At 32.7% G+C, this 13,339-nt stretch overlaps 1 protein-coding gene across 2 annotated transcripts; it reads left to right on the forward strand.

The window, feature by feature from the left end:
* Positions 1-8,523: 8,523 nt before the first annotated feature.
* On the forward strand, positions 8,524-12,598 carry LOC123546956 (monocarboxylate transporter 9-like). 2 transcript variants are annotated; one of them, XM_045333647.2, is made up of 5 exons: positions 8,524-8,955; positions 9,688-9,831; positions 10,133-10,918; positions 11,510-11,560; positions 12,391-12,598. In XM_045333647.2, exons 1-5 carry the CDS (start codon positions 8,670-8,672, stop codon positions 12,504-12,506), a joined length of 1,383 nt encoding a protein of 460 aa, XP_045189582.2. In that variant the 5' UTR covers positions 8,524-8,669; the 3' UTR covers positions 12,507-12,598. The 2 variants fall into 2 exon arrangements, with proteins under 2 accessions (XP_045189582.2, XP_045189583.2); XM_045333648.2 differs by having other exon boundaries at positions 10,781-10,918.
* The last annotated feature ends 741 nt before the right edge of the window (positions 12,599-13,339 follow it).

Below are 13,339 nucleotides of genomic sequence, written 5' to 3' on the forward strand. Positions count from 1 at the left end.
CTTCGTTGTGTTTTGGTGCATGAGCTAAAGAAAGGTGTTTGGTGGCAGGGGAGCGGTTTCGTAGTTTTGGCCCCTGTCGATTTTCTGTATAAACAAGACAGGGTAGATATAAAGGCATATCTATCTTACTAGTTATTTATCATTATTAATTCTTTAATATATCTGGGGAATGTGGAACGGTTAATGATTCTACATGGCGGGTGTTTTAAAATTCCTAGCTCCGTAATTCCGATTGAGGCTAAAACATAAATACCAGAACAAAAAGTCGGCCAGACGCGCGGCTGACATCCATCCACATTTTTTTTTCAAGTGAAAATTAGGGAAATAAAGTGGTGGTTGGCAGACACATTCCACACCACCTAGGTATGCATCTATGTTCGTACTATACATATATGCTACGAAATTGGATTTAAAAATAGAAATGGATGAATGGCAGAGTTCAAAGTGAGGCCCGGTTAGGCTATTTTTGGTCTATAAAATCTGGGTGCTTTGGCCGATTTTCACTATATCTGGCGTGGAAAGCGACAGGTGCATAGGACCGGAGAGGCGTCTTTATGTAGTCTATAGTATCTGCAATAGTAGTTTCAAAGAAAAATAAGCAAAAACGAGATGTCTATGGATATTTCAACACTGGTACCCACACGTCAACGTGGAATTCGTAAATTAGGTACATTTGTAAACACAAGGTGCGTGTCATAAAAAGTGAAATAATTTCTTTCGACACCGTTTTTGGTATGGTTTTGGTGTGACCATTAGATAGAATATACATTTTTATATCGCCCTGTTTTTAAATCATACATTTTGAGGCCTTGATTATTCTTGGCAAACGAATTTTGTAAAATTTTGAGGGATTCGATGTCGTAAAATTCATATAGTCTATTTATATTTTTTCTCACGAATAATGTTTTCTTTCCTATGACCGTACCATACCTGTAAATTATAGGCAGTTATAAATAAAAAAAATTGTCTTTGAATTAGTTCGTTTGAAAATGAAAGATAATCGGGTTGTCAAATAGCTGTTATAGATGTGTATGTTATATACCAGGAGAACAAATGCTCTCATTTTGTAACACCCAAATGATTAAGCTTCCTCCGTGGTGTATTGGGAAAGATGGTATGAAACGTTTTATTGCCGAGGCGGATTTGGTTTCGTTTTCGTTCTTTATTTCGCATTTTTCAAGATAGTTCAGAAAAAGAACCCTCATGTTATTTTGTTTTTAAATTAAATAATATAAGATCAAATTTAATTTTTCAAAGAAAAATCATTTTACTAATAGGCAAAAATCTGGAAACCAATGCCTTTAAGACAACATGAAATTAAAAATAACACAGTCAATTTGAGAAGTATGTTTAATGTTTTCAGTAGTCAGTATAAATATCGTGCATTGAAGATTTCAATGATTAACCACTAAACAGCTTGTAGAAAACTGGATATAGTTTGAACAAAAAGTACAGACGGACCAGTATTTTTTTGTTTGTTTTATCAGTATGTAAACATCATTTGTGGCAGTTAACAATGTAATGGCTAAGCGTTTTATCTTAAGTTCTAGCCAGAATATGAACCTTTAAAACACCTTTAACTCCCTGGGGCCGAAATGCGACTATAGGCGTTATATTTTCTACCCCTGTTGCGTCGATATGCGACTATACGCGCGTTATCAGGACTCCCCAGGACGGCGATTGACGAGTATAGTCGCGGCACCGAGATCATGATAATTGCGATAAGTACTTGTTAAGTTTTGATAATCTTAACAAAAGCAAAAACACTTTGCATACTGTTTTTTTTTTTTTTTTTTTTTTTTTGCTGTAATAACTACTAGTTGTGCTAATAATTAGTTCCCTTGTTAAAATAAATGTCTGTAACTATGCGGTAATGTAAATGAAATAAAAACACGATCTCCGCTGTTTTCGTTCATACTGTATTTCAAAAGAGTAAAATAATGTCGTCGGCCAGAGATCTTTCTTAAAATGAAGAAAATATTTATTTATTATCATGCTTATTCTGAAATATCAGTTCCGTCGGATGATGATTCGATGCGATTCCATTATCAGACAAATGAATGGTCGGAAAATGTTAAGTTTAGAAGGCTGAAATATTGGTACACTTACATCACATATGATACAAATAGATAAAAATAACACAACGAAGCATGTTTCTTAAAAAAAAAAAAAAAAAAAGAATATGTAAATAAACGCATGTTTGTAAATTTAATAATTATTCAAAGATGGATGTAAATATTACAACTTAACTGTCTCAGCGCGTGACACACAACATTTGTGTACATGTTTAGAAATAGATTATACATCAAAATAAACCACTGATATTCACACAAAAACGGGTGTAAATTTATGACGAAATTTGATATAAAAAATATTTGTTCAAACTTCGAGTACTTTGTAAGTATATTTTAATTTTCACCAAAGTTAATAAATGTTCCCTGCATGTTTTCAACTGACTGCACGCGAGTGTGATTATGATAAGATTAGATAATGTTCTTCGACGTCAGGTGGTAATTCTTATCCCGCCGCAGCAGGTATGTTACGATATCGGCCTCAGGGAGTTAATATCAAAGGTTGTAACTCGTATCGTTTTAGAAAAGGTGTCGTCAATTCAACTGTAACACAGTTTTATGTTTTTGTATACGAGTAATATCCTAAGAATATCCGAATAGCTATAACGAACGTTTTCAAAATGATGCTCGCGAAGCACCTTTTATCCAAGTTCTAACTTTGTCTTAAGTAAGCTTCGTGAAACGGGCCCATCTGTTTCGTGTGCAAATCTTTGCTTTGTTTTAGATACTGCTCGAGAATTTCATTGTTGTAAATATTTTGAAAGTTTTATAAAAGGTGATGCCAATTACCTTTTAATGGTGTTAAAATCTTCTCTGTTTTTGTTTAAAATTACATCTAATTATTCTTTTCTATTTAATTTCTTACATATTTCATTTCAATGTAGTTATATACAATAATACAAACATTCGAAAAATTGACAGCTAGTAGTCACATTGTTTATAAACCAGGCATATTTCAGAACTGAAAAGACAAAAAACACCGTTTTACCATCCTCTCCTCTTAAACGTCCCTTTGTGGCATAATTGAGTCTGTAATGAGGTTTTATTCAACCTCGAAGAAAATCTGTCTCTATTAACAACATTACCTCGGGAAATGCAGCCATTTCCTCGGAAACACTCGCCTAAAATATTTGAAATGGAAAACCGTCTCGTTTATTATCTCAAAATTAATGGACGCTTGTAGGCGTTTTCCTTTCAAAACGCCTTTTAAAGGTACTACCGCTTTGCAGTAGAAGATAATAATTAATGCTTTAGTCTTGGTACGTTTAAATCAGATTCTTGGAACATTTTGAAGAAAACGATAGAGCAAAAGCGATTTTTAATAAGGGCACAATCTGCTGTTACATGACAAACACAATATAGTTATCCCTACTTCTGGTCCTGTCGCCGATATTAAGTGTTTTTGTATGCTCTTTAACAGGTATTACGTTTTCTTTTATTGATGTTGTATAATGTATCAAGCCGGAAAGTTCGGGCATTTAAGAAGGCCGTTACTTTACCAAAGACACCGCATTTATGTTTCAAAATGTTGCTTATTTAATGTTTAATATACGACACAGGCAGCATGTTTTTTTTAAAATACATTGTATGGTCACTGTTCCTGTCATCCTGTCTGTATGTGACAGTAGTTAGAATTATACAAATATGTAAAAACAAGTTAAGTTGGTAAATTTGACAAAATATACATGAGTATGGTGTGTCATGCGGTGATAGGACGTGACTACACAGACGGATGTTCTAAAACATACACACTGTTTAGGGTAAAAGGTTAATGTATGTCCTACAGAAATAAAACAGAAAACGTGCATGCTGACAAACGATAGATGACAAAAGTTTTATTTCCTGTAAAATATGTAAGATACGTTGTTTTGTTTATTTATTTATTTCTTACTCATTCAGAGCGGTAAAGGCGTATGTCTAAAATCTTATATCTAAATTAACTGATAATCATTCGGAATTATTGAAAGGGAAATAAAAGTACTTGCAACATTAATAGTCACACATAAATGTTTTTGTTTAAGTTTTGTAGTATCCAATTGATAAATTAAAACTTGGTCTGCTGAAACACGTTACTTTGAAAAAAAGTGCAATATACCTAATTCCTGCCAAGTTTATCAATGAATATAATTGACAACATTATCACTTTTTACTCATGATTTGAGGATATGTCACGAAATCCGATTGTCCTCTTCATGCTTTTTTATGTCTCCTGCGTACGTTGTAGTTTTTCTTGGGTTTTGACACAAGTCATATAGCGACTTCCAATCTTTTGGTTGAAGCGAATGACCCAATATACCACTCTGTACATTATTTAAGGCTCGGGTTGGCACTTTGGCAGAACTACGACCTTACATTAATACGTCCGAGGGTGGCTTGCCGATGGCCATGTGATTTGAAATAAGCGACGTTAACACCAATGCCAGGGTGGCCCAGCTAAGCAAATGGGAAACGGGAAAAGCCAATAAAATCAAACAGTTACAAATTAATAAAATTAATAAAAACACTACTGATTATGAGTGAATTCAAATCATCTCGCGGAAATTACCGATAACTGCAATGTTCAAATTATTACTTCTATTATAACGTGTTGCCTGTATATAGTAATCAACATCATGTCAGGTAATTCATCTTAACTCGTTAAATTATAATGTTGGTACTCCGAGTCAGAAATAATCTGTTCTCGGGAGATTTCCACGTTTTTTATTTTTGTCTTTCGACTGAAAACCCCGAAAAATTGTGTTTCCGCATTGTACAATCAAATGACAAATTTATTTCATTTTCAGCTCCACTGTCAAGTGCAGTGATAGACAAGAACAGCTGTTAAGACATTTGGGATTTCACCTGGCATACTGTTTGTCTCCAGATGACCGGGGGTCACTTTTTCTATAGAATAATGACCGGGGGGTCATTATTCTATGGGGGTCGAAATACTACCGGCAGTAAACATTCAATGCAGTATTGTGCGTACTTATTTGTCAGAAGGTAATGAAGCATGTTCATTTCTTAATTATGCAGAAAGTCGACTTGAAGATGCTATTAGTACATAGTGTTTAGTGACCGGATATGGGATGTACACTGTAGAGGAAATCCATATCAGGCGAGAGCGTAGCCAATAACAAGCCATTTGCATATTACCCTTTACTTCCGTTTTTTTTTTTTCTGAATTTGAACATTGTTTATTACCATAACGAAACCGGATCTAAATACTTTATTCGACCAGTAAAAACAGAGACATTTTACGTACATAAACAGTATCCGGGAACGCTTACAAATAATGCGTATAATAAGTTGATACACTTTGTTTTATTAACTGTGTTTATTACCCGTAAAGTCATAATTCAAGTGTACCTCAGATAAGAGAGACTTAGTGTGTCCATCCTTGTTTTGTTGGAGTGTTTTGTTATCTTGTTTTGTACACCATCGTGAGTTTATCATTATTCACTTCCGTTAAAGGCTTCGTTTAGGGACTGTAAAATTCTTTCATGAGAGAGCTTTCCTGTAAGCTTGCTTAAAAGTGGTGTTTCTACCAAGATCCATGAGTATAATAATGCTGGAATGGGGCACCTGGGGTCTTCCTTTACCATGAAAAACTGAAATGTCGCTGTGTGACATGTACTTGTGACATTTTGACGTTAAACCCGACAAATCAAATAATTCACATATCATCTTACAATTACGATCTCAATTGCCCTGAATAGATAAGTATTTATATATTTTAAACTTCTAATATACATGTTCGCTTGCAGTCTGTTTGGTATGTAACTTTAAAGAGTGATTACCAAAATGAGCCGCTCCATGAGAAAACCAACATTTTGGCTTTGCGACCAGCATGGATCCAGACCAGCCTGCGCATCCGGACAGTCTGGTCAGGATCCATGCTGTTCGCTAACGGTTTCTCTAATTGCAATAGGCTTTGAAAGCGGAAAGCATGGATCCTGAGCAAAGCCACTATGCTGGTTTTTCTCATGGTGCGGCTCAAATCACCTTTTCCTTTCTTCTTCTTCGTCGGTAAACTTTAGACAAAATGTCCCGTGCAGCTACTTTAGAGTTGCGCTCAATATTACAATTGCATCTAATTATATCAGGTCAAGATGTACGATTACGAATATTTAAAAGAAGCTTAAAACAATAAAATTTACGTTAAAAGGCGCTCATTAAAAGTGCCTCACTAAATTGATTGACATTTCAAAACAATGATAGAAAATGGTTTAAATTGTTAAAATGTTTCTGAAGCAAATTAACAACCAAGTGAGATTTCAAATAATATCATATCACTTAAACATAACGTTGACTGATTTTGTACCTGTACGTTACGCTACAGTTGTTAGATTTATATATTAGGAAATAGTCAGCATCAGATGTTTAAATTATAATACAAAGGTCGTATCGCGCGGTAACAGGACGTGCCGTTACGAAAGTAAGTTTGTTTTTTTTTTTCTTTTTTTTTTTTTGCAATGACTCATTGTTGTTTACTGACAAATTACATATTAATGACGACATGCACATATTTTCCTCCTGTAAAATGACAGTTTTATACAAGGCTGATTAAGTATATGACTAATTTTTAATTCTTTACTCAGTATAAACGGTCAAAGGGTTTATGTCACTTCACTTATCTTTATTTCTGTTTTTAGATTTTTATTCCATAGGAAAAATAAAGCACTGGAAATAGATATAAATGTAACTAACTAATGGATCTGAAGCAGCGTTTTGAATTTTAGGATAAAATAAAATGATTTGCAAAAACATATTATTTTAATAAATAGTAAATGACGTATTTCATGCCAAATAAAACCGAAACAGTATTTACCTTCAAGAAATAAGTCATGAGTTACTGATTGCATAAATTGTACATGTTAAAACGCCCGATTTTAGGTACTGATCTAGGAGTGGAACGAATACTATGAATTAGTACCATTAGTTTCTTTGTGTTTTTCTTTCTATTTACCAAGTGTTATCTCAGAAAATAAGGTGTATTTTACTCTGTGCGCAAGTCAGGGGCCTCCTTGCTCAAGACATTAACTGACATGCAATTTCGATGTTCATCTTTATGCTAAACGAAAAAAATAATCAGTTAACATATTCTACACATGAGATCTAGAAAAAATGAAAAAGGGATATCATCTTTTATGCGCATTTTGTAATTGTTCTTCTTCTTTAACTATAAAATCAACCGTGCAGCTCATTTCATTTTTTTTTTATCTTTTTCCTTAACAAACAATAACATTTTTAAGATCAGCACTACTACAGTTTACTGTATGCACTATAAACAATGTTCATATATCGCCCAACACTCAGTTTCTTTTCAGCATAACATTTTATAAAATAAGAAAAGAAATGTATTTATTCAAATTTATTTTAGGTCAATTGTGATGTAAGTATTGGTATGAAATTTAATGTAATATTATAACAGAAGACTGGTACCCCTTGCGTTTGTGATCGGCGGTCCTTATCAGTATAAACAAACAGGTATACATGTATAGTCTTTACGGACGTGAAAAAGGACACATACATGAATTGTTGATGTTAAAAGATGTGTATATGCATGGGTAGATTTGAAAAAAACAGATCTCTAAATAGAGGAGTAATCGGCTACTGCGCTGTATTTACTTCATTTCAAATGAAAAGTGTTAACGTCTGAAATATTCATTTAAACATGTTTATCATATTGTGAACGAAAATTGAAAATTAGAAACATAAATGAAATAACTGGCATATTTAAAAATCTAGCATGAATTCTGAAGAAACTGTTTTAAATCGGTTAAAACTGAGATAAACAAAATATCTTACATGTAGTAGTGCAGACTTTATGAATCACTTGGACCGAAATAATTTACAGGCTGGTGTCTTTAATCTAGGACATATACATTCACTGCTTTATTAAACATATCAATGAATGTTTTGTTTAATATCCTTCGAGAAAGCCACAAAATGTTTCAAATAAAGGTTCTTGTTTTATAATTTCTTTACGTTAACAGAGTCATATATTCATGACCTGTCTACTTAAAACAAATATATGTTTGTTATACATTTATACTTTTTCACTACTTTCTTTGCTATATTATCTTAAGTAAATATGTAGTTCATTTCTTTGTTAAATTCTCATGTAAATTCTTAAAAAAATCAAGTATGTTTGTAAACACAAAGAGACTTAAATATTTTTAAGTACTTACATGAAGAATCTTATGAAAGAAATGAACTAGATATAAGATAATAAAGCAAATAAATAAGCAAAAAGTATAAATGTATAACGGTAGAACTATTTGTTTTTATTTTGAAACCTGATAGATAATGAAATCCCAAGCAAAATTAATCTGCAAATTTAAATGATTAATAAATAACTTTTTTTTTCCATTTACATGTAAGTGTAAATAAGCAGTGATAAAGGCGGATATCCCTGATGTACAACACACGCACCTATTATGACGTAGTAATGTGCTGAATGTAGGTCATTCCCCTACAGAGGTTACGCTAATTAAGTGACACGGACGAATGCTCCCCAAAAAGTTCATATATAAAGACTTATTGATTCTTACAGATAACTATTTGGAATAAATGATACAAACTATTTACATTAACTAAAACTAGTTTGAAAATATGAGAGGAAGTTATACTGTTTATACAATTGGACAGGATGATTCTAATGATAACAACAATGATTCAAATGCTGCTAAATTAAACAAAGACTTAAAGGAGTTTAAGCATTTGGATACAGGGTGGTCTTATATGTTACTATTTGCCAGTTTTGGAACCTGCTGCTTAATTGGAGCTAATAATTACGGAACAGGGATCATCCACAAAATACTGCTGGAAAGATACAATGAAAGTGTAGTTTTAACATCGTGGTCTGGATCGCTACAGTTAGCCTTGATGTGTCTGTCAGGTGAGAACATCCTTCCTTTTTTTATTATTTTTTTTTATTTATTCATGTGCATCGCTGTCAAACATGTAAGTTCATCAAGTCTTAGACTGAGGAAGACCTTATACTTAAATATTCCACGTTTTTAAAGGAAAAATATTTTGTTCTTTATTCGCAAATAGTTTAATGTAAAATGAATACTTCTGTCAGACATTGAGAAATGCTTTAAATAAGTATAACACAAGAAGAATGTTGATTATGATCATCATCATATCGAAATAGTCGAAGGCAGTTAGGTGTTTCCAATACATTGCGTTTCATAATTTTAACGGATGTTTTATAGAGTATCAAAGTGACCGGATCCTTTCAACAAGTTTTATAAAATCTGCGCAAAAAAAAACGCAGCTGATAGAGTCTTTTTATCAAGTGTTAGTTTTTTTTTCTACTGAGATTTTGAAGTTTCAGTTTTCTTTACCTACCAAAGAAAGTATTTTCGACAAACGTTTTCAGTACTTTTTATAAAGCATTCCTTGTTTCAAATATATGCTACATGTAGTTAACATTATCATGTTGTTGATAATTGAATAGTAAATGATTTCGATCAAATATGCAGAACTGATGTGACTTTTCTTTACAAATCTGAACTTAAGAATACGTATCAACAGTTGAGCGAAATGATCAAAATTGCAATTTATTTTCCCTATATATGTATATATCTTAAGCTATTAAAATCACATGATTTAAATGTCTTTTTAGCTCCCCTGTCAAGTGCAGTAATAGACAAGTATAGCTGTCGGATGTCTGTGATTTTGTCAGGTATTCTGTTTGTCTGTGGATATTGGGCAACTACGTTCGCACCAAACATGAAAGTAGCAATACTTACGTGTGGAGTATCTGCAGGTAATCTGAGAAACTAAATAGTTTTTTTTTCTTTTTTCATTTGGACGAAAATATTACTTGAAAATACTTCAAAAGGTAGATGGAATAAGATTTATATCTTATGAACCAAAATATCTGAAGACAAAATGTTCTTTCAACAAAATAATTTTGATTATTACAATATGATAAACAGACTTCAGTTAGTTTAATGTAAAAAGGTAATTGTGCAAATCTCTTTTATAATCCATTGATATTGTTTCATCCTTCTGTCAGAGTAGTTGATACAAACATACTCAGTCTTATACTCTCTACTGGATTTCAGGGATTGCTGCAGGGTTGGGTTATACCGCAAGTATAGTTGCCATCGGATTCAACTTTAGAAAGAGAAAACATATTGCATTAGGAATAACCTTGTCCGGAATGGGCGCTGGAATCTTTGCGTTTGCTCCCCTTATGGATTTGGCACATTCACACTATGGACCAACTGGCTTTTTCATTGTCATGGCAACAATATCAGCAAATGTTATTACTTTCGGCACTCTCTATTTTCCTAGTTCACTAGAAATATATACACATAAACAGCGTGACATAGACTCTGAATCGGCAAATAAAGATAAACAACTTGTCGGAATTTTAAAAATGTATTCCCAGTCGGTTGTTAAGAAACCTATAGTTCTACTATCTATAGCTATGTTTGCCTTTTGTGGTGGCACAGACTTGATATTTCTAAATTTACCGACTTTTGTAGTATCTAAAGGGTTTACATCCATTCAAGCAGCATTATTTGTATCTTTAAATGGAATATTGTCTGTTGTTGGACGTTTCATTACAGGCCTTCTGGCAAGTTTTAAGAAAGTCAATGTAATTTGGTTGTATTCTGGCTGTTTAAGCATAGTTGCCGTAGCCACAGTGATATATCCGTTCATTGCGAACTACTTTATAGGTCATATTTTGTTTAATTTAATTTTAGGAATTTTCTTTGGCAGTGGTTATGTGCTAGTTTCTCCTATGTGTTCATATTTTGTTGACATTCAATTTTCATCAGCGGCTATTGGTTTTGTGTTATTCTTCGGAGGAGCTGGCTCCCTTGTTGGACCAATGTTTGCAGGTAAATATATCATTACAGCTTAACATGAAAAAAAATCTATTTAATATCAAATAATGTTATTGAAAACAAAATCAATTTATTTTTTATTAAAGTGTTGGTATTGCTGCTGTCTGTTATGAAACGCCTTAATTTGTCAATTTCTTTACCTAATGTTTTATATTTACAATCAGTACTTTTAACGTTGAATAGATCTGCAATGCTACTGTAATGGAATCGCCAACTGGACATTAGAGTGTCTATATCTTTCCTACTATAATTAATAATTGCAATTTTAACAAAATTAAGAATAATTATAGAAAAACTTACATGTAATTGTGCCTGTCATAACAGTGTACAGTTTCGTGTAAGAAGGCATTCTATCAAATTAACTGCACATGTCAAAGATTTTCGTTTTTTTGTCGTGTTGAGCGACCAGTGGAGTTTCCACTTTTTCTATTCCATTGTATGCGTTAGAATTAACTTACTGAAAATGTTTTAAATCCTTGTATGCTGGAAGTTCCTAAACACACTTGCTCATACATATTTGAAAATCCCAGATTAATCTATGTTTATTGAATAACCTTATAGTGATCATATTTTATTTTATTTTAGGCGTTTTACTTGACAACAGTGGTACTTACGACCAATGCCTTTACTCTGCAGGTAAATAACGTTGAAGCAAACTACTATAAATATGATAGTCTCGTAGATTTGTGAATAAAGATGTAACTTTATGAGAAGATAAACAACAATGTCATACGACACCCCTTATTATTTCTGTTTGTAGCTTCTCTAAATTACATTCAAATAGTTCATGCACAAAACGTGCCGATAATACAGTAGTAAACACAACTTTTTGCATATATATTATATTTTTTTCTCCTAATAGTTGAACATTGTAAATTATTTTGTTCATAAATTAGAGATAATCAATTATATTATGATTACCACATGTATCATGTAAATATGAAATGCCGGAGATGCAATTATGGGTTCTCTTTTATATGGAGAAATGGCGAAATAATGTTGCAACGGCACATGAAATTTTATTTAAGAAATAATATATCTCATTTAGTGATTTGTCGCTGAATAAATCATTGTTTGGAGTTCAGATGCGAAGGAATTATATCACGAGGGCGCAGCCCGAGTGATATAATAATACGCATCTGAACGACAAACAATGATTTTATTCAAGAGCAAATCACTAAATGAGATATATTATTTCGATTCTAACACGTTATCAAGGACTTTAAAGTACATCCTTGACGGCATTCATTAAATATTTGCCCGTTTTCAATTGGTTTCTTTTCCAGCGCGCCGCTATGCCGTTTGACGCTATGACGTAATAATTGTGACGTCAGAACAGTGAATTGTTGTATAATAATTAACCGTTTTCAGCCTTCTTTGTTTAATAGGAAAATGAATCGGATCGTGTTAGAATAAATATTATTTTTTTCTATTATTGGTAATGATGATTATCTTCATTTTTTCAGGATGTTTGGTTTTTACGGCATCTGTTTTGGGCATATTTACATCATGTTACCGGCGAAAAGAAAGACAAACTTTCAACGAAGCTGACTCTGTATGCCTCAGCTACTGTCCCAAATAAGTTTAATAAACAAATAATGATGTATATGTTTTCTTTATTTTACATGTAGATACTAGTATTTAACTAACAGAAATTGCACATGAAAGCATAAATTTTGTTGAGTTATTTATTTAGAATCGTAAACAATATCTAACATTAGAATCAAGCGAATAGGTATGTTAGCAAATTTAGAAAATTAAAGTTTTTCAATTCCTTTTACACCGCAACGCTTCAGATAAAATGGTAATTTCTGCACACTAGTAAAAGTTATAATTGCACCACTGTATTATGTGTACAGTATCTGTGTTAAGTTAAGATAGCGGCGTATGTTCTCCGTGACGATTTGATAAAAGACATTGTGTCTGAAATCATTCGTTCTCCACCTCTGATTCATGTAGGAATGTTGGCATTTACTTGCGGAGAACAGATTTGTACTGGTACAGAATCCAGGAACACTGGTTAGGCTAACTGCCCGCCGTTACATAACTGAAATACTGTTGAAAAACGGCGTTAAACCCAAAACAAACTAACGAACAAACAAAAGTAAATATAGTTTATATGTTAAACTAGTCGCAGTAAGAATTAGCATTGCATGTATCTTTAGCGATCCAGGCAGTTTTCTTTAAACAAATAGATGTTACCACATTATGTTAAATTGTAAATACAGCTCTTTACATGTATATACAGAGTTTAAAAACAGCCTGGTTAAACCAATCGAAGATGATATTTTACATTTAAAGTTAATATCAAACACTAGTTTGTTGAAGATGGGAAAAGTACATCTTTCAAAAAGGGAAAGATGACCATAGATATATACTTTGCTGTTGGTTGCTCGGAATATATGCTTTACGACG

This window comes from Mercenaria mercenaria, chromosome 9 (assembly GCF_021730395.1).
Source record: "Mercenaria mercenaria strain notata chromosome 9, MADL_Memer_1, whole genome shotgun sequence".
NCBI lineage: Eukaryota > Metazoa > Mollusca > Bivalvia > Venerida > Veneridae > Mercenaria > Mercenaria mercenaria.